Source organism: Ziziphus jujuba, chromosome 10, assembly GCF_031755915.1.
Source record: "Ziziphus jujuba cultivar Dongzao chromosome 10, ASM3175591v1".
In the NCBI taxonomy this organism is placed as follows: Eukaryota; Viridiplantae; Streptophyta; class Magnoliopsida; order Rosales; family Rhamnaceae; genus Ziziphus; species Ziziphus jujuba.
This window is the reverse complement of record NC_083388.1, coordinates 6955294-6976017: the sequence shown is the minus strand read 5'-3', so window position 1 is coordinate 6976017 and position 20724 is coordinate 6955294. Positions and strand designations below refer to the sequence as shown.

The 20724-nt window shown below is 29.2% G+C and overlaps 2 protein-coding genes and 1 pseudogene across 2 annotated transcripts; 1 reads left to right on the top strand and 2 right to left on the bottom strand.

Moving 5' to 3' along the window:
- The first annotated feature begins 355 nt into the window (after positions 1-355).
- LOC107410800 (ycf20-like protein) lies at positions 356-2661 on the top strand. The gene is made up of 3 exons (XM_025070377.3): positions 356-712; positions 1502-1683; positions 1945-2661. Exons 2-3 carry the CDS (start codon positions 1505-1507, stop codon positions 2387-2389), a joined length of 624 nt encoding a protein of 207 aa, XP_024926145.3. The 5' UTR covers positions 356-712; positions 1502-1504; the 3' UTR covers positions 2390-2661.
- Positions 2662-2868: 207 nt separating this feature from the next.
- On the bottom strand, positions 2869-4655 carry LOC132799666 (putative xyloglucan endotransglucosylase/hydrolase protein 1). The gene is made up of 4 exons (XM_060812103.1): positions 4475-4655; positions 3790-3890; positions 3367-3560; positions 2869-3238 (listed from the first exon to the last, which is right to left on the bottom strand). The coding sequence occupies exons 1-4, from the start codon at positions 4653-4655 to the stop codon at positions 2869-2871; spliced, it is 846 nt and encodes a 281-aa protein (XP_060668086.1).
- Positions 4656-7630: 2975 nt separating this feature from the next.
- On the bottom strand, positions 7631-18707 carry LOC107410749 (uncharacterized; annotated as a pseudogene).
- Between the last annotated feature and the right edge of the window lie 2017 nt (positions 18708-20724).

The following is a 20724-nucleotide window of genomic DNA, read 5'->3' as shown; positions in this document are numbered from 1 at the left end:
ACATATTTCATTTTACAAAGGTTATTTAAAAAAAAAAAAAAAAACAAAATCTAGAAGATACAATATTTATTCCAAAACCACAAAATAGGCAGTAGTAGTGAGTTCAATATGTTTTTACCAAAAAAAAGAAAGGAAAAAAAAAAGAAAAAGAAACAAAGTTCAATAAATATATTTTTCAATCCTATTGTTTCTCTGAGAATTTTTTAACTTTTCTCAATCTTTACATTTTAAAAACTTTGGCAGGTCCTAATCAACTTATTCTAAATAATTCCAAAGCTAAAAAAAAAAAAAAATTTTAAAAATTAAAAAATTCAATCTCTGAGAGAAACTCTATGTTCTTAAAAAATTACTGAAATGGTGAAAATCATCAGCCCAAAAGTGGAAGATGGAGAGAGAGACATGGGAGCGGTCGGGTCAGAGTATATATAGATTAGCCTTTGTTGTTTCATAAAATCTAGGGCTTAGAAATTTTTATCCAAAATCCAATGGCTCAAAACGTTCAAGGTGCGGTACCCAACTCCAACTTCTAACAGTACCGTAATAGAGGAGAAAACCCCCCGAGCGACTGAGCGAGTGGTGAAGCTGAGGCTCTGCTTTTATAATAATTTTATTTTTGTTCAATCCTCATGCTCCATGGCTACTGAGCTCTTCATCTCTCATTCCGTTCAGTTGTAAAGAAAAACATACCTCCTCTGGCTTCTTCTGATTCGAGGTCAGTAGTCTTTTTGTTCTCTCTCTCCTACATAAGTTTTATGAGATTATGTGCAATCGATAATTGTCAATGTAATTTGTGCATTCGGGTTTTCTTTTAATATGTAAAAAGTGGGTTCTTTAATAATTTATTCAGTATTTTCTTTTATTTTTTCTTTTGCTTTTTTTTTTTTTTTTTTTTGTCCTTAAGGTTTTGGTTATCTGGTTTCTTCATACTTCTTAAAGTTGTTTTTGTCTATTGGGTTTCTTAAAGACCAATTTAGTATTTTGTTGGTATAATTTTGTTTTCTTAAGGATTCTAATGTCTGGGTTGTTGGTGAATGATAGTGTTAATTGTTCGTTTGAGTATGTTTGTTAATTTCATTTTTGGAATGGTAGTATATAAGTTGTTTCGTTTGAGGAAGCCAGTGAACTAGTTTAGCTTGCGGTCACTGTAGTTCTGATGCTACCTTAACAATGGCTGAGCTCTTGTTCATTTATAGGGGTTAAGCCTGTATGCAGCTAATGCCATTGTAGGACTTGGTTGACTAGGTTTAAAATTTGGGTGGGGATTGTCCTGTAAGATAGGCTTATTCTTACTGAAAGTATATGTAAGAGTAGAGATGCATCCACTTAAACAATGCATTTTAATTTTATTCACATTTCTTGATCTCTTTATGTGGGGGTGTCTCAACATCCAAACTTATTTCGCATTTCATGAGAATATGGTGTGATGTATCTGATGAGGAATCAACTCTTGTTAAACTAAGATTTTTATACTGAAAATTATTTAATTTATATGTTTTTCCAGTTCATGGCCTGCCAAATGGGAACCATGATGCTGCACCCGGTTACATCTAAAATAGAGAATGAAACATCAGAAAGATCTTGTATTTCTATTGCAACTTGTTCTATCCAGAATTGGACCAGTGAGCCAAGTTTTAATGGACAAAATACAAAGATTGGCATAAATTCCGCTCCCTTCCCTCGGAGGTATATTTTGAATTTTTTGAAATCGCATATGTTTAATGGCTTCTACCTTGCCATACTCTTCATCTTAGTTTGTGCAAGTACAATATTGAATCTTTCTTTTCCATTTCAATGGTCTTCTTTTCATATCATAAACTGATCCCCATTAATGCGATAGCCCAAACTACATTTCTTGGTCAATTCCAGACTACTATAAGCACTTGTCTAACGTAGATGCCATGCCTTTTGTGAACATGCTATTTGACTTATGTTATCTTGATACAGCTTTCTGATGAGAAGGCGTGGCTGGAAATTAGCCTTTGCATTGGACACTGGTGGGGTTCCTGGAAATGATGAACAAGGGAGTGTCAATGGTGACAGTCCTGATCTAGGTCGAACCCGGTTAGGTAGGATAGTGAGTGCAGGTGGCAGGCAACTATTGGAAAAGCTAAACTCAGCAAGAAAGAATTTCCCTATGAAAGTATTTCTGCTTCTCTTGGGTTTCTACACGGCAAATGCATTGGCGACAATCCTCGGGCAAACTGGTGACTGGGATGTTTTGGTTGCTGGTGTAGTGGTTGCTGCTATAGAGGGCATTGGCATGCTTATGTATAGAAAGCCTCCTTATGTTCCTTCTGAGAGATTGCAGTCTTTTGTTGTGATGATGAACTACTGGAAAGCTGGTGTCTGTTTAGGCCTCTTTGTGGATGCCTTTAAACTAGGTAGTTAACCATGTTTTTTTCCACCTCATTTTTTTGGTTACTATTTAATCTCTCTTTATTCTTAAGGTATTGAACCATGGAGATAAGCCCCTCCATTCATCTTTTATTTAACCCTATTTCTAAGATTAGATTCCAACTAGGTCTCCCTTGTATCATAATCATTCTCAATTGTAATTGTGCAAATTAGACTTCTGAACCCAAGGAAGGTGGTCTATTTGTCTGTAAGTGGAAGTCCTTACCAGGTGAATTTAAGAAGTCATTTCTTACCTTTTAACCATAATCTTTCTCCGGTTCAACCAATCTTTATCTTTTACCCTTTTTTATATTTTTCAAATAGTTAGGTTGATAAAATGATTGTTTATTCAGATAAAAGATAACGATGTTGAAACAAAATAAATAACATATCCCAATAAAATTTTATATTTATAATATATCTTTTTAAAGATATGGACAATAGCATGTGTGACTGTTTTTTGGCTTTCCTTGTCTATGAGTTAATCAGGCATTCTGGGGGTTGTGGATTTTGTTTGCAATAGTCATAGGCCATGTGATTCTTTCTCACATTCTTATATGCATCTTGTTGAGTAGAATTTAATGACCAATATTGCTCTTCATTCCAATAATATTGGGAAGTATAGCATTCTTCAGGATCTATACTCTCTGATGGGCACCCATCAACCCCAAATCCATGATAGAGAGCATCAAATGGTCCTTGGCTCCAGTTTACTGGCTTTCCATAAGAAGCCCATGTTGCATTCCATATGGTACACACTATATGCATCGGCTTTGTCGGGTAAGGAACTCCAATTTTCTCATTGTTTTGGAACACTCTTACTGGAGTATCATCCACAAACAACCTGAAAACATAAAATTAAATGGCTAATTAAAATCATTTTCACTTTATAGTTTAACCAAAAAGACCCAAAAAAAAAAAAAAAAAATCCTAAGAAAGAAGATGATCATGATTAAGTAACATTGTGCTTACACTACTTGGTGTCGATTCCAAAGAAGTTTATACTCATGCAACTCAGCAGTTGGATCGAACCAAAGCTTAATTCCTTGTGTTCTATTAATGTTTCCATCCATGATCACATTTGTGTGTAGCACATAAGGTGTTTTTTTGTTACCTAAGAATTCAAAATCGACCTCATCGCGAGTGTTACCATTATCGGAAATTATCTGCAAAATATGTAATGTGCCATGTTATCATAATTTCCTATAAAATATAATTTATTAATTTGCAATTATTTAATGAAAGGAGAAGATAAATTCCTAATTAAATTGAGTACTAATATGCCCTTTTCTTTTTCTTTTTCTTTTTCTTTTTTTTTTTTGAAAAATACTTAAAAGTACTTTTTTTCAGCTGAATAAAAATACTAAAGTGGTGAAAGCCAAACCGAGATTTTACATAAAAGGTTGTAATGAGTCCAGTAGTATCTTTCTTTGGGAGCTTCACTCTCATACTGAAAAATCCAGAACCATGTTTCGTTTTGGAATGAAAGCCAGATCCTACATATGCATAAGAAGGGTCTTCCACGTTTAGCCCCACCCAAAAAAAAAAAAAAAAAAAAAAAAAAAAAAAAGAGCCTTCCACTATTAGATTTGTTTATATAGACACACAAATAGGTAGTATATGGATTTTTTTGTACCAATTAATACACAAATATGTAGCATACGGATTTTTTGTAGCAATTAATATTCCTAAATTTTTTCTTTTTTTCTCAAACTTATATAGTGTTAAATTTTTTTTTTTTTTTGGAACTTCATAAACAGTGCAATTACAATATATATATATATATATATATATGTACACACTTAATTTTGCATGTTAATGGTTTGCTATAATGAATCAAAATAAGATTTTCACGTGATTCCAAACAGCTTATAAAAATTAGAGTTATAGAAGGTAGATGCACTGTTTATGAAGTTCAAAGGATTTTGATATGCAAAAACGAAGTTTAAAAAATAAAAAAATTAAAAATTAAATAAATTTACAAGACTTTGGTGCAAAAAATCCTGTACATAAATGTAAGTGTGACATATACATTAGAGAAATCATCAAGTAGATTAATGGAATATATGGATTAATTAACCTGTATGCTCGTCGATGGAAATCCGAATTTCATGATCATCATCAAGCAACTGTGTATGATCTTGTCCATACAGGATCTCGAAGTTTTGGTTAAAAGGAACATCTACAGCACGAATTGAATTAAGGTTGAAACTGAAAAGAATTATGAGAAAAGCACCTGGGATATGCAGCAGAGAATCCATTAATTAATATTGGCTATAACGATATATATCTGTCTGTCTATTTCCCCAAGCAATGGAATGCAAGGCAAGGCAAAGATATATATATATATATATATATATATATATATATATACACATATATAAATATAGTATTTATAAATGTGAATTTTGGTTATTGGTATTTATTGAGACTATCGTCTTCATTCGTAATTAATATATAAATAATTGTTGATCATATCGACAAAATATGATCCAAATATGGACAAATTCTATGTATATTAGACTACTTGTAGTTTTTTTGATTGAAATGATATGCTATATATATATATATATATATGGAATAGCGAGTTAATTTTAAAGTAATATAAATATTGAATTATATATTATTGAAATTTTTGCAAATTATTAATTGTTCAATTTTAAATTTAAATAGCTTTAATAATGAAGTTAGTTTACAATTGAAAGTTAAGTAAAGTTTACAATTAAAAGTTAAGTGAGGTTGATTCCGTTGATAAGTCATTCATATTTAAAAAATAAAAATAAAACAAAACCAAAAAAATGGGTGAAGTTGCATGGTTAATTTTATTGGCCATATATTGAAACTAATCATACTCATATCAGTGAATTAAAAATTAAAATGTACATATTAATAATTATGCATTGAAGCATTAATAATAATTAGTTATCTATAATACATTAACTAATTATATATACCGTAGAGATGGATACATGAATAATAATTATGTATTAGGTTCATCCTTTTATAATTAATATGTACAAATTAATTTCTATAGCACATGCATCATGCATGTACAACATATATACATTAATTATTGGTATTAAATTAAATAGAAAGCAATTTCTTTCTCCTATTGGATGAGTTATCTTCTTTAATTTTAAATTAAAGTTTTTAAAGAAAACAAAATTCAAAAAAAAAAAAAAGTAAGAATATTAATTAATACATTCTTACCTAACTAGGAATATCAAAAAAATATATATATATTTACAAGAATGTTAGGCCACAAAATATTTGTCTTAGGCATCATGCGAGCAGGCCAAGCAAAACCCTTATATAGCTTCTTCTACTTCTTGATAAAGAAGGTATATACAAGGAATTCCTTTTTTTTTATGCTATTTACTATTAGATAAGGCCTATAAATTTACTGATAGTTATCCAAAGATCATAGTAAATGTCGATAAGAATTTCTCCTAAAATAATAACATGTTGGTCTAGTAGCTATTAGAGCTAGTGGTGTGTAAAAAAACCATCAACCGATAAAATCAAATAATCCAATCTAATATGTTTACATCAATTTTTTAAATGTAATTAGATTGGATTGGTTTTCAAAATTAAAAATCAAATACCAATTTGGTTTAATTTGATTTCTAAAATAAAAATCCGATTAAACGGATTCAAATTGAATCAATTAACCATAAAATATAATAAATTATATATATATATATATATTTTATGTTATTATCTATGCATTCTATCTTTATTGTTATATTAGCTTAAAAATTGATGTATTATTATTATTTTTAACTTATGTTTTTTGTTTTAATATTTATGTAATTTTATGTATTATCATTTTTCTTTATTTCTTTTTCTTTTAAACAATCTATCCATAAAATAAGAAGTATATATTTTATATAATAAAAAAGCTAAAATTGCGATCCAAAATTTAAAATAATAATAATAATAATAATAATAATAAAATTTTAATAAGCCCAAGCTTAAAATTGATTATCCAAACCAATTCAAACAAATTACTAATTGGATTAGTTTGGATTGGATTTTATGTATGTATTGGATTAAAAAAACAAATCAACTAATAATTGGATTGATTAAATTTTTCTCAAATTAGATCAGTTTGGAACAATGAACACTCCTAATTGGAGCCACAAAAGACTTTCTAAATGGATTCTTTTTGCTTATAACAACCAATTGCATCATGGGACTAGATTTATATTGAGAAAAAAAAAAGTTCATTTAAATACGGAAATCAATTTCCTATTTTCCTATTTAGGAATAAAAGCCATATATAATACGAAGCTTTATCCCTTATTAAATGGAAAATCATGAATAAGGTTGGAAATTAAGGTGAATATAATACTACTTTAGGCAACTTGATGTTGACGGATTGGAAAAAAGGTTTTAGTTTTTCCTACATCCATATATATATATATATATTAAATAAAATAAAATTACTATCGTTATAATGCTGGTGGTCTTTTATCTTCCCCTTGTTTCTCTCTCTCTCTCTCTCTCTCTCTCTCTTTATTTTTTTATTTTTATAAACTTCGTTTCTTCCTTCTTTTTTTTCTTTATCAGTTTTAGTTTTAGTTTTTCTTTATTATTATTATTATTATTATTTTGCATTTTCTTTCATCATTTTTAATTTCAGTCCTGTCGTGTGTACCAAACAGAACACTAATATTGCATTGGACACTGATGAACGATCCAAGGCCCCTTTTTTTTTTTTTTTTTTTTTCCAATCATCCCAAGAAAAAAAAAATTAATAATAATAATAAAAGTGATTCTGGTAACCTTTTCAAATTTATTATTTACTGAAAAAACTGCTTGTATTGAGTAGGACGTTGGAAAACATCTTATGGACTTTAAAGCCAAGTAAATTTGTCATTCTTTTGGGGATGTCTTTCATTCTGATAAGCCTTTATTCAGAAGAAAATATATATATATATATATATACATATAAATAATATGAAGGAGACAAATTGAACCATGAGAAATTACTAACTATTCACTCTGTTAAAGAGAAAAGAGACATAACCAGAGCTCCATTCTCCTACCATCTGCCATATTCATTGGCATGTTTGAGAACCAAAGGCCAATTCTATTATACAAGTGTCAAATTCTGGGAGGAGGAAAGATTAAACATAAAACATATGGTTGCGTACATTATGTGAATAATATATAAAAAGAATACAGTTCCCTTGGCTTTAGAAGTTCATGGCAGCATGTTATTTTCATGCATTTGTCCAAAAATTCTTGGAAAAAATTATTTATGGTGGGAGGTTATATGCAACAAGCTTATCTATCATTTAAGCACTGAATGGATGAGGCATACCAGGTACCTTGGCATTATATCAATAATTATCCGGTGTATTATGCGGTCGAAGAACGCTTTTCTTCCTCCTCAAGTCTCTCCAACCATTAATTCAGTCCCAGATCACATCCTGCTGTCGCTGCAATCAGGAACTGTTCTTTATGCCATCTCTACTGGATCTATCACAGGACTTTCCGCATCCTTTCTTGCCTCTTTGGCTAAAGAATTCCTCTCTGGGATTTCAACACCTGAGACATGCCACCATACACAAAAAGATGTCATCACACACTGGAAAAATCCGAGTATGATTAACCACAGATGTGATATCAATTTCATTTAATCACTTCTGTTCCTATTCTTCAAATAAAATAAAATCATTGAATATAATAACTAATGCATAACATCTTCAGGTATTGTAGCTAATCTTCTTTAACTCCATTAGCTACATAGTGCAAGTATACAACTAATGAAGCACGAGTGTAGAAGAGAACAAACCTTGAAGTAGAAGAGACCCATATGCGATAGCTGCATCAGCATGTCCGCACACATATTTCTAGTGAGAGGATATATAAGTGCATAAGCTAAATGAAAAGTGAAACTATTACTTTCTTTTTAGTTTTCAAAATTTGCTAGTTACGCGCCCCTGCATCTAGTTAACCAAAAGCTATGATACCGAGGAGCAAACATACTGAAGAAAATTTGATTGTCCACTTCATTTTGAATAATATATGCACTAATTTTACATGTCAAATTTTCAACAAAGAAATTCTGTTTGCATGTCAGATTTCATAAATTATGACTTTGGAAGGTTTATCTAAGCTACTCCAACAGACAAATATCTTCCTTCAAGAGCTTATGAATGTCAGGTCTGATTGTATATGACCAACTCATAACTATTACTCATCTCTATCTCTCTAAAGTGCTCAAGCAGATGAAATTGAAAAACCAGTCTACACCTTCTCTCATGCCCTATGAAAACACCATAGTGCTGAAGCCATATCCTTCTTCACACATTGTCCTGTCTAATACACAACACTCAGAAGGTAAAGAGCACCTGGATGCAACTAAAAAATAGCAAGACCCAGTAAGGTTCTGAGACTTATTGTGGAAGTGACATAAAGTTTAAATCTGCCATTTTAAAATATACCTCTCCAAATAATTAAAAGCTTGTTGATCTGATTGAACATAGTCATTCTATCAAAAAACCAAGATAATCATCATTTCATGATGAAATTAATAAAATTCTAAGGGAAAAGAAAATGAAACCATTAGATAATTAGCGGACATAAATATAAGTTACAAGAAACTCAAGCTAACAATTCAAAAAATAAGCCTATGAGCCATAATGTCTCAAAAGCAAAAGGAAAATCCAAATCAAGTTCCCTAAGGGAAAAGAAAACCAAATCATCTTTAATAAGAAATGCTTTTTAAAGCATTCTAAAAATCAAGCTTCCTCGGGAAAAAAGTGGGTCCCAGCAAAAGAATCTGCCATTGCATAAACAGCGGCAGCAGCAGCATTGACCATAATATGCAAGGTATATTCTAACAAGTACAAGGGTTGGCTTATTGTTGATCTTGCCTGCTCAATGTTTATTTCTGTCTTGTTACATTTGAATGCTTGGTTTTGAACATATTAACTAACCTGTGAAGTATTCTTTAACAGATGATTCCTAGCCGAGTGCTGCAGAGTGTCTCAAGTACCCACGCACCAGGGTTCTATAGTCGATCTATTTGAAAATTTTAAGGCTATTAGATGTGCCTCTTCTTTGGTTTTTTTGCAAATAGAAACATCTTGTTTGGTTCCCTTTGAAATGTTGTTTTACTTTTCATGAGTCGCATGACTAACATTTTCGTATGTTTACTATTGAAACAGGTTTTAATTATGGTATTTGTGTCGAAATGATGTACATTTCATTAGCATGATCTCATGCTTGGTTTCCATGCATATTCTTCTTAATATATTATATGGAAATTTGTTAGGGTGAAATCAATCTACATTTCTGGTTTATTTTTTAAGAGTTTATATTGTTCTTTTCTGTTAGTTACTATGCAGCTTGGAATATTTTCTGTGCTTCTTACTGTTTTTGGAAAAGTGTTTGCTTATTTGTTGGGGATGAACATCACCGCTTAGACTGTTTGCCTACCAATAACTCTTATCATTCAAATTAATATTAGTTAAATTTTGAATGCCAAATTAGTTGTGGTAAGATTTCCGATTAAAATGGTCAAGTACTTACTATTATTCTTTTATTGCCCTACCCACTACGTTGAAACTTGATGATGCGGGACAGTTTTTATGTTAATGGATTTCTTTTTTCAGGATATACTTCTTTACTCGTTTCATTTCTATGAGAACCTTAAGATAGCATAAGAGATAACTCCCTTGTAAGTTTTGCACCTAGCCTGGTGCTCAAGGAGGAATTAACATTATTACATTGATTAGTGTCATGATCTTGTAGATGGAACTTTCTCATAAAAGAGGATTGCAATGAAGTGTCATCCAATTGATCAAATTTAATAGATAGAGAAATCTCTATACACGGTTATTTGACATCTAATAGTTCCATTCCCAGTTTTGGATCACCGCAGAATGCATCAATAAATCCTCTTTCGTGTGGAAAACTCTCCTCTTGAGTAGCTATGATTTACTTAAAAAAAAAAAAAAAACAAAAAACAAAAAAAAACAAAAAAAAAAAAACAAAACAAAACAAAACAAAACAAAACAAAACAAACAAAAAAACAAAACCCTTAGAGGAGTGTCATGTTCAGGCATAAATCCATGGTTCAGTATCTAATTCGTTGTACTACTATTGATAGAGAAACTACGTTACTGTGGTCTTGTTGTATCTTCTTCTGACTTAACATTACCCCTCCAAGGTCATCTTCATTTCTTGGTGGCACATGGCTGTGATAGTCAAGTCTAGGCTCATTAGACCAGTAGATATTGAATGCTGTCTATGTGGCTGCTTATGTAATTTCTTATAGGATGTCACTTGGTTTATCATTTTTTTTTTTCCATAACTATTTAAGGAACCATTAGCAGTAGCATCTTAGTTGTATAAGTTGCACTTCTTCTTCTCCTTAGCTCTTTTATGATCATCCTCTTTATTAAATAAAGACAGCCCTGCACTAACCATAGGCTGCTTTGTACTAAAATGATTGTTCTGTATGTAAAAGGTAAACAACATTGATGCTTAATTAAATTAATAAGCATTTGATGGCGGGGGGCTTTATCTCTTCCATGTAGAAGTTGTTAATAGTTATGTTGCATTTATTGCATATTTTTCATGTATAAGATTTTCCATGCGTTTGCAGGTGGAAAACAATTTTATGTACACCAAAAAATGGAGAGATTTGGGTTGCTTCTTTCAAGATATTTTAACTTCATCTTTTTTCTCATAAAAAGGAAGGACACATTTTTTGAACATGCAGCTTTGTCTTTTAAAATCCCTTCTCTTCATCATGTTTTAATATTTCTAATTGTTGCAACAAATATCATTGTTGTTCTCATGTTAAAATCTGCCATAACAGATTAATTTCAAGTCTTTCACTTCCAGGAAGCAAAGCAGTCCATGTGAAGACAGAGAAGAAAAAAAAAGGATTCAAATGTACTGAACAAAATATCATATGGAGAAACCTAACCTCCATTCTCAGCCCACACCCAGTTCATATTGTGCTTCTGGGTCACCCATATCTGCAGCTTCAACCAAAAAAAGCAGCTCCTCTTTACAATGAAAAAGGCAAATGCCAATCAGTTAGAAAATGCAAACAACCAGAAAAACTACAATTTAAATGATCAGCAACTGGTTGCTAATATGGGATAAAAAATGATAACAACTGTTTGTGACACCAGATTAAACTTTCTGAAATATAATTAACATTTTCCCTCAAATGTTTTCATCTACAAATATAACAATCATTGCAACCGTCAATTGGTTTTCACATTTAACATCTTCATTACATTGATTAACAAAACAAATAAATAAATAAATCTTTGCACATAAACCTCCATCAAGGAACAAAGAGAAAAATACTGAACAAAAACAGTGACTTAAAAAAATTGTACTGAACATTGCTTTACATGTCCCAGGAACATGGTATTTCAAATGCAATTTGGACAACCAATATCTAGCATGGGTATTGGAGTTGTCTGTCTCTATAGCCAATTCAAAATTCTCCTTTGCTTCCTGGTATATTATTATTCATCAAATATATATATATATATATATATATTTATATATTTTTATATACACAAACACACACACACACACATTATACTTTAATATATATACTTTAGAAAGAGGAGACGGAGCTCCTCCATCGGGCCAGGCCAGTGATTGGGCCTTATACGTATAGCCCAGAAATCAGGCCCAAATTTATGATATCCAGTGTCCAAGCCTTGTATATAATATGTCTTTTCTAAAAAAAATAAAATCATATTTTATCTCCATCACGTTTGAATTTTGTTCGAACAACATAAAAACTAAACAATGCTTCAAAAAAAAAACATAAAAACTAAACAATGTAAGAATGAAGTTATTATCCTTATTCAATGAAATAGTTCGTTTAATTGGAAAAAAATTAATAAAGAGTAAATTTAATAAATTTCAATAAAAATGTGTCCTTTATAAAATGCAAATTTCGACAAATTTATATGGTTTATTCAAATAACTGTTAATTATAAATAAATGAAAAAGGGCAAAAATGTTATCTTTAAAAAAATAGTATTTTCGACTAATAAACGAAATGGAAGGAAAAGAAACAAATTAGCTTTTTTTCATTTTAATCATATTTGTTTTCCTCCCAAAATTGTCAGAAAATAGATGGAAAATAGAAAAAAATTTAATAATATTTCAAAATTACCCTGATTATACAGTTACTCCTTCATACCCTTTCATTTCCTTTTCATTTATCAATTATTCAAACAACAATTATAAAAAAATATTTCCTTTCCCTTTTTTTTTTTTTTTTCCCCTTTCCTTTCCTTTCCTCATTAAACATTTCATTTCTTTTCCTTTCTTCCATTCAATCCAAACACAGTGTTAAGTTTTAACAAAGTTTTCACTGACTTTGAATTGTTGATTGAATTCCTCTCTTGTTGATGATTATTCATGAATTAAAATCTAGTTTTTTTACGAGAGAAAATCAAAATAATTAATTTTAATTCCACTAATATTTTTTTTTAGTAGAATAGAAATACCCAATTCCAATATTTTATTTTTTTTTCAATTTCATTATTACTGAAAGTTACGGTTTATCTATTTAATCGAACAAGTGATAAGGAAAAAAAAAAGCTTTTAAAAATGAGTTCTGAGTTCCCTTTTTTACCCTAAATAAATAACTTATAAAAGAACAAAAAGAAAAAAAGTAAAGAATAAAAAAATGTTTTTTTTTCCTTGTTATACTATAATAAGAAATAGTTTTCCACAACACTATGGAATCAAATGTGAGAATACATAATAAAAGAGAAAGCCAAAGAAACAAAAAGAGGAAGAAGAAACAACACCCTTTTGGAAGGAACTAATAATTGAAAGCTTTGATGATGAAAATGAAGATGATCACCTGAAGACCCCTCTTCAAAAATGGTCTCCAAGCTACTTGATCTTGAACATCTTTTGTGGGATATTAGAAGGGGTGGTGCAATTTCACCTCTTTTATCCATCTGCCTCACCCTCTTAATTATTGCCATCTACAAAATATAAATAAATATTAATCAAATTAACAAACTAGCTTCAGATAAGCTAGCACTTAGAGATAATGAAATTAAGAGAGATTGCTGAGACAGAGAGATAATTTTTGTTCAATTATTTGGAAGTTTTAGCAGGTATAAAGATGGAAAAGGTTTCCCATATGTGTATATATATATATGGGTTATTCAGAGAATGTTTGCCCAAAAAATAGGAATTAGCGGTTAGCCATATATGCAGAAAAATATCTGGTAAATATTACATGAGGTCCTCTACTATTGGAAAATTCCAACCATAGCATGGATTTACACCCTTGAATAACTAAATTACAGTTTTTTATTTATTGTATAACAAATAAATTGCAGCTTAGTAATTAAAAAATAGATATTATCATTTAAAATGAACACGTAAAAAAGAAAGTGAACGTGTACAGATAATTTTGTTTCCTATATATATCTTTAAAAAAACTATTTTTCAAATTAGAATGGAAATATTCTATCAAAAAATAAATTCTAATGGATATATACATGTAGTAAATTTTGACTTGGAAACTCCTTATCCATAATTTACAACATATGCCCAAATAAATAAATAAAATGTATTTTATATATATATATATATATATATATATATATATATATGCATAATTTTTATGCAAAATAATATGTCTAATTTAAGTTTTGCAAATATGGATATCGCTGTAGTTATATGAGGTTTGTTATTTTTTCATTTCTTTTAAGGTTCTCTCCTGCATATATACCTACAATGTTATAAACCATTAATATACGAGCAATTAAGCTTCAATTTTTCAATTTCAAGTGATGGAAAATTTCATAACATTTTTTTTTACCCAAAGATAAATAATTATTGATATCCCTTCATGAAGGAAGAAAAGAAACAATTACCAATATACTTTTTAGAGCCTACAAAGTCCCATTTTCCATTCCAGCCACCAAAAAGAAAAAAAAAAGGTCCCATTTTCCATACCAACATTCTCAACATGTCCAAAGCAAAGCAAAACCAAATTAAAAAATAAAACACTAATAGAATAAATTAAGTAATATCATTGCTATAAAAATAATTTTCATAGTTTAGGAGGTAAAATGATATTAATTCTAAAATAAATATAGAGTTATAAGTTTTTTTAATAATTAAAGTCTTATATTTCTAATAAAAATTATATAATGGATTTCTTGTTAAAAAAAATTATAAATGTAAATTTAAAAACAAATTATCTGGGCTCTTCATAATTTAGAGCTTTGGGCATTGACAAAAGTTAAAGCAGAATGAAATAATTTTATCTTAAAATTCATAATTAGATTTTTTTTAAAAAAAATTTGGTTGTAATATATATATATATATATATATAGGCATTTTGCATTACGATTTCCATGGGGCAAATAATAAAATTAGGAGAAATTTTCTTTCAAAACTCAAAATTAGCTTGTGTATATGTATATGTATATATACGCATTGTGATTACGATTTTCAGAAGTGTATTGAGGGAAAAGAGGGAGACAGAGACAAGCGTGGAAGGAGGAGGACGAGGAAGGGAAATTTTTAAAGACACCTTCGTTTTGGGTTTTTCTCTCTTTTCCTTTCTTCTAGTTGATTTCGAGTGCATGGAATTTCTTTTCTTTTTTTATTTTTTTATTTGCAGTATAAGTTAAATTTTTTCGTTTTAATTCCCCAAAAAAAAAAGTCTATCAATTTAATTTTCTCTCTATGTTTTATATATGCTCTTATTCTACCGCTGTCTATGTTAGTTTAATATTGCATCAGTTATATATTTTTGGCATATAAAATTATTATACTTCAACGGGGTTACTTTTTCTTTTTTTTTTTTTTTTTTTGGGGGTAAATACTCACTGGTTACTATTCTTTGCTTTTTGTAAAAGAAAATAGATTAAAGATTGAATTCTTAAGGACTTAGATGAATTTCTTCATTAAAGCGTTAGAATCTTTTTTTTTTTTTTTTTTTTTTGGCTGTATGGTGGACTATATCATCTAGAATATTTATAAATTTTTTAGTTATATTATTGTGTGTAATTTGTTTTCATTTAGTTTGGTTTTTTAATTAGTTATATATATATTTTTTTTGGTTTTATTTCCGTTGCCTTTTCTACGTGTGCAATTTGCTATCAGAATGCCTTGCTTTTTTCTTAATGATGTTCTGTGTTTTTAGATTGTCAAGGTCATTGATTTCTTGTGTATTCTACTTATAATTAGGATTTTTGTTGTATTTAGTTTTCTGTTTCATTCCTCAATCTTTATGGGTAAATTATCCACTGTTGCTTTCAATGGATAATTATCTATTGTATTTAGCTTTCTTAATGTTGTTTTTGTTTGTTGTGTTGTTTCAATCTTTGAGTTGTATATGGTTTGGTTTTCTATGTCTATATATAGCGTTATGGTTGGGGTTTTTTTGGCTCCATTGTTTCAGATTGTATATTGGATCTAGTGTATTTGTGTTAACCAGTCACATGTGTGTATTGTTAGTTCTCTCTGTGTTTCATTCCTTCTTTCTTTGAGTTTGTGTGCATTCTCTTTTTATTTTTCATTGTTGCTTCCTATAATGGCTAATAATTCCTTCCATTTGATTATACTACTTTTTATCAGTATATCCAATGCTGCTTCTTTGGTGCTTTGAATTGTGTAAAGTTGTTTTCATTGGTTTTTATGATTTCTGTGTATCTGATTTCTATGTGGACTATTGCTTTAAATGTACTTATTCCTTTTTAATTCTTTGTGTTTTTTGCTTCTTATGTCTGTGTGTATCAGAGCTTTAGATGTGCTTCTTGTGTATGCATTGTACTGTTTGCTGCTTCTTGTGGCCATGTTTCTGTTTTATTTTTTTGTGTAGTTTTTGTTTGTCAATGTGGAATGCCTTTTAATTCTTTGTGCTTTTTGTTTATGATTCTTGCCTTAGTGTATGTATGTTTTTCCTTTTTTTTTTTTTTTTTGGTAGTCGTTACTGCTTCTTGTGGACTCTTTTTTTTGTTAAATTCTTTTTCTCTGCTGTGCAGTTCGTGTTAATAAATATGTTGGATTCCCTTTAATTCTCTGTCCTTAATGTTTATGATTTGTGTATACCATTGCTTTAGACGCGTTGTATTTTGAGTTTATGATTTGTGTGTCTACCATAGCTTATTACTTCGTGTTCATTGTACATTTATGGATTTTTTTATTCTTTTGAGCTTTATTTATGATTTTGTGTGCCTTTGCTTTATATGTGTACCATTTTATTTGTATTGTTAAGCTTAATATAATTTGTTGATGTGTACTATTCTTTTGACCTTTTTTTTTTTTTTTTTTTGGTTCAATTTCTCATTTTGTGTGTGCATTTTCTGTGGTACTTGCTTTATATGTGTTCATTGTTTTTTTTTTTTTTAATTTCCCTGATATTTTAGCTTTGTCTGTGATTATGTGTTGCTTACCTTTCTATTTTGTATGGTTTTGATCATGTATTCTGCACATGTGTGTTGTATTTTTTTAGTTCTTTTTTTGTTAGTTTTTTGTGTTTACAAGCTTAATAATTCATTGTTGCTTCCTTTGGCCATTGTTGTTGCGTTGTTTGATTTTTAGGTTTTGTTTAGTTTTTGTTTGTGCTTTTTTTCTATTTTATAAGGCTTTGATGTATTTCGTTCATGTGTATTGTATTTTTAGTTTTGTGTTTCGTTTATTTTTTGTGTCGCTTCCTATGGCCATTACTTTGTCGTGTTGATTATTTGAGCCTTTGTTTATGGTTTGTGTGTCCTTTTACTGTTGTTATTGTTAATGTTGGTGCATTTTGAATTCACTATTTGATGTATATTTTGTTTATAAGTTTTTAGAGTATTTAGGTCATATATGTTGTTTTTAGTTCTCTGTTTCATCCCTCAATCTTCATGAGTATTTTCATTGTTGCTTCCAATGGCCATCGTTTTCTTGAGTTGTTAGTGTTTGTTTTGCTGTTTGATTCTTTGAGCTTTCTATGCTTTTTTGTTTTCTGTGTCTACGCATATTGTTAGGGTTGGTGTCTTTCTGCTTCACTGTTTCAGTGTGTATTTTGTTTTTCTGTTTGAGTTGTTTTTGTTTTCTTTGGGCTTTAGTTTATGGCAAGTGCACTCACATTGTTAGGGAGCTGGACTTTGGAGTATTTTGGCTTCACTGTTTGTGATGCTTGTAATGTTTTTTTCTGTTCACTGTTTTCATATATATAGGAAGACTCTGACCCAAGTGACCTTGCAACTTGATATATCTGTGTTATTTATAAAGTTGAAAAGCAAGACTCTGACCTATAAATTAGGTGAATTATTATGAGTATATGGATCTTTGTTTCTTCATGCTGTGGTATTTCCTTGTCAGCTTTAGTCGTGCTTCATTAAAATGTCACTCACCTAAACTAATGTATTTGACCCAAAAAAACAAAAAAACTATCATTATCATGTAATTTTCTTTTGACTGCAGGTGCAGATATAGATCATAAGTATTTCGTTTTCATGTTTTTTCTTTGTTTAATATTATTACAGTCCTAATCAGAAATTGAAGGAAAATAAAGGAAATAATGGAGTCAATTTATCTTGATTGAACTTAAGGTAAAACAAGAAAGGAAATTTATCTGGTAGTGTTACATCAGCTGCTACTAGAATTCAAAGAAGATAAAAAGAGTAATTGTGTTTAGTGGTTTCTACCTTTACCAAATTCTTTTTAGATGTAGACATTTTTATACATTGAATATGGAAAACCTACCAGTTAAAAACACTTATATTATGTCATCAAACTAACTGTTTTGCTATTATTATTCTATGAGAATCCAAAATTAATCCAGATTGACCAGCAACATGGTTTGTGGTTTTCTGCTTTTACCAAGACTTTTGATATCAACTTTTTTTTTTTTAAATTTATTAAATATGGAAAACCTACTTGTTAAACACTTATTATGTGACCAAATTAATTTTTGCCATTATTCTCTGAGAATAAAAATTAAAAAGCGGTGTCCTGTTAAAGTGAATGTGCAAGTTAACCTCCTGACAAGTCACCAGTAGAGTATTCGGCCTTCTGCCGGTTCATCACCGCTTGCCCAGTTTAACTTTCTTGTTTCTTTCTATCATTATTTTGTTTCCTTAATATGAAACTCTTTTATGGTTATTTTTGGGATTTTTGTTTATTTTTATTTTTATAATGCTTCTTTTTATGTCTTTATGATGCTTTAAATTTTGAGGGTTTACTAGTAGGAAAAATTAATGCTGCGTTTCAGGGAGTTTTTATACTAATTATGGGTTTTGGCTCAGATTCGATTTACATGTTTCAATTGGGAATAATATGCACTTGTCTTGCCATTTACTTCTGCTAGGTTATGCTTATTTTGGACGGTTTGATAGAGAAGAGAGAGTGAAATTGAAAAATAAAATAAAATATATATATATATATATATAATATTGTTCATAGAATTTAGTTTTTGCTATTTCTTCAAAAATGCCCTTTCTTAAAAAAAAAAAAAAAAAATCACTTAATTTACAAACTATCCAAAACTACTTTTATTCTTTATAACTCGAATTTATACTCTCATTTATATAAATATAGTGATTAAATCATTAAAGCTGTCCGTTTCATCCATAAAAATAAAATAAAATAAAATACTCAGGCCGTTATTTTGTCAAAAAATCCAAATTATAATTATAGGAGGTGGAAGGGCCCGGAAGACCCCCTACGGAAGTCAACTACTTCCAAACGCAAAGCTAGTCTAGGCTAGGGAAGCCCAAATTCTACCCTAATCTTAGCCCAGCTTTCATAAGACCCTCCAACAATAGTTTGATATAGGATCCTTCTTTTTATACAACCATTTTTGCTTCTCCCACTCCATTTTCATAAATTTTAAAAAACATCCTTATTTATTAAATATTTATCGGACTCCAACTGAACAATATGAATTTGTTCAACTAACCAGAACTAAACTTATTTTTATATCAAAATCTTAATTATTTCTTTTATAGAATAAAATGAAAATATTTAATCTCTCAAAGTAGAGTGTAATATATACATAAATTTCATTAAATTATCTTAATTATAATTGAATTTGATGAAAAAAATGTTCAGTTAATGCAATGAGATGAGAAACAGTCTTGTAACTAGAAAAATCTTCAAGTAACAGGATTCTATATATAAAGCAAGTCTTTTATTTCCATGACAAAGATTTTGATTTCATATGTGTTTTATTCTTTTTGATGAATGATGATTTCATGTGTATTAGTAGTAGAAAAACAAAAGACTTTTTTTTAAAGCCAAATAAACAAATCATATTCAAAGAGTTTAATTCAAGCTCTTCTGTTTTCGTTTTTATTTTCAATTTAATTTCATGACATATTAATTATCTGATTCTCTTATTTAATTAATAATCTTCTTAATATTTAATTTGTTATAATTTGAGCCTAGAAATGTTTCCTATGTAACAAAAGAAACAACGAAAAAGTAATTAATGGGAATATTACTCTGGTTTTTTTTTTTTCAAATAAAAGACAAATTAAATTATATACATCCAGTAGTAGTCCTACACATTTTGCATGTCGGAAGATTTACAGCCCCAAAAAAAAAAAAAAAAAAAAAATCCCTAAAAAAGTGTATCTGATTTGATCTCTTAATTTTTTTAATATTTTTTTTTGCTACTAAAAATATTAAGAGATCAAATCAGGTACACTTTTTTAGGGATTTTTTTTTTTTTTTTTGTGGTTTCATAGGAACATTCCAATTTGTTAAATAACCACAAAGGAACATTCCAATTTGTTAAATATTTTTTTTAGGTAAAAACCAAAAAAAAAAACAAAAAAACAAAAGTCGCCTTATTAATGAATTTCTCGTATATATAGGTAGACATGTAAATATGTAAATTGGAAACTTGGACCCATATTCTTCTTTATTTTTTCGTTTTTCATTCCTCTCTTCTTTTATTTTTTCTTTTTCTTTTTCTTTTTTTTCTTTTTTTTGGTGAATTTCCTTTCCTTATAACATACATGCTTTTTTTTATAAATAAAATAACACAGATACTCGTGGTCAAAACAAGAGGAGAGCAATTCATCAAAAAAAAAAAAAAAAACCAAGAGGAGAGCATGAACCACATTACAATTAATAATAAAAAATAAAAATTAGTTTAAAAAAATACTTATATTTTTTTAAATGATTAATTATACTTTAATTTTTTTTATTTTAAAATATTACAATTTAAACCCTTAATTGTAAAATCAATCATTTTAAGCTCTCAATTTTGTATTTATAGCACATTAATCCAATTATTACTAAATTCTTCAATATCAAGTAATCTATGATTATATTTAAAATGCTTTATATAACTCATCAAAA

Bases quoted from the DNA above. Each gene is read 5' to 3' on its own strand.
- LOC107410800 (XM_025070377.3), top strand. From the start codon at position 1,505: ATGGCCTGCCAAATGGGAACCATGATGCTGCACCCGGTTACATCTAAA. The intron at 1,684-1,944 runs GTATATTTTGAA...ATCTTGATACAG, and splicing joins TCCGCTCCCTTCCCTCGGAG to CTTTCTGATGAGAAGGCGTG.
- LOC132799666 (XM_060812103.1), bottom strand. From the start codon at position 4,655: ATGGATTCTCTGCTGCATATCCCAGGTGCTTTTCTCATAATTCTTTTC. The intron at 3,561-3,789 runs GTAAAATCTCGG...CATATTTTGCAG, and splicing joins GACTCATTACAACCTTTTAT to ATAATTTCCGATAATGGTAA. The intron at 3,239-3,366 runs GTAAGCACAATG...TTATGTTTTCAG, and splicing joins TGGAATCGACACCAAGTAGT to GTTGTTTGTGGATGATACTC.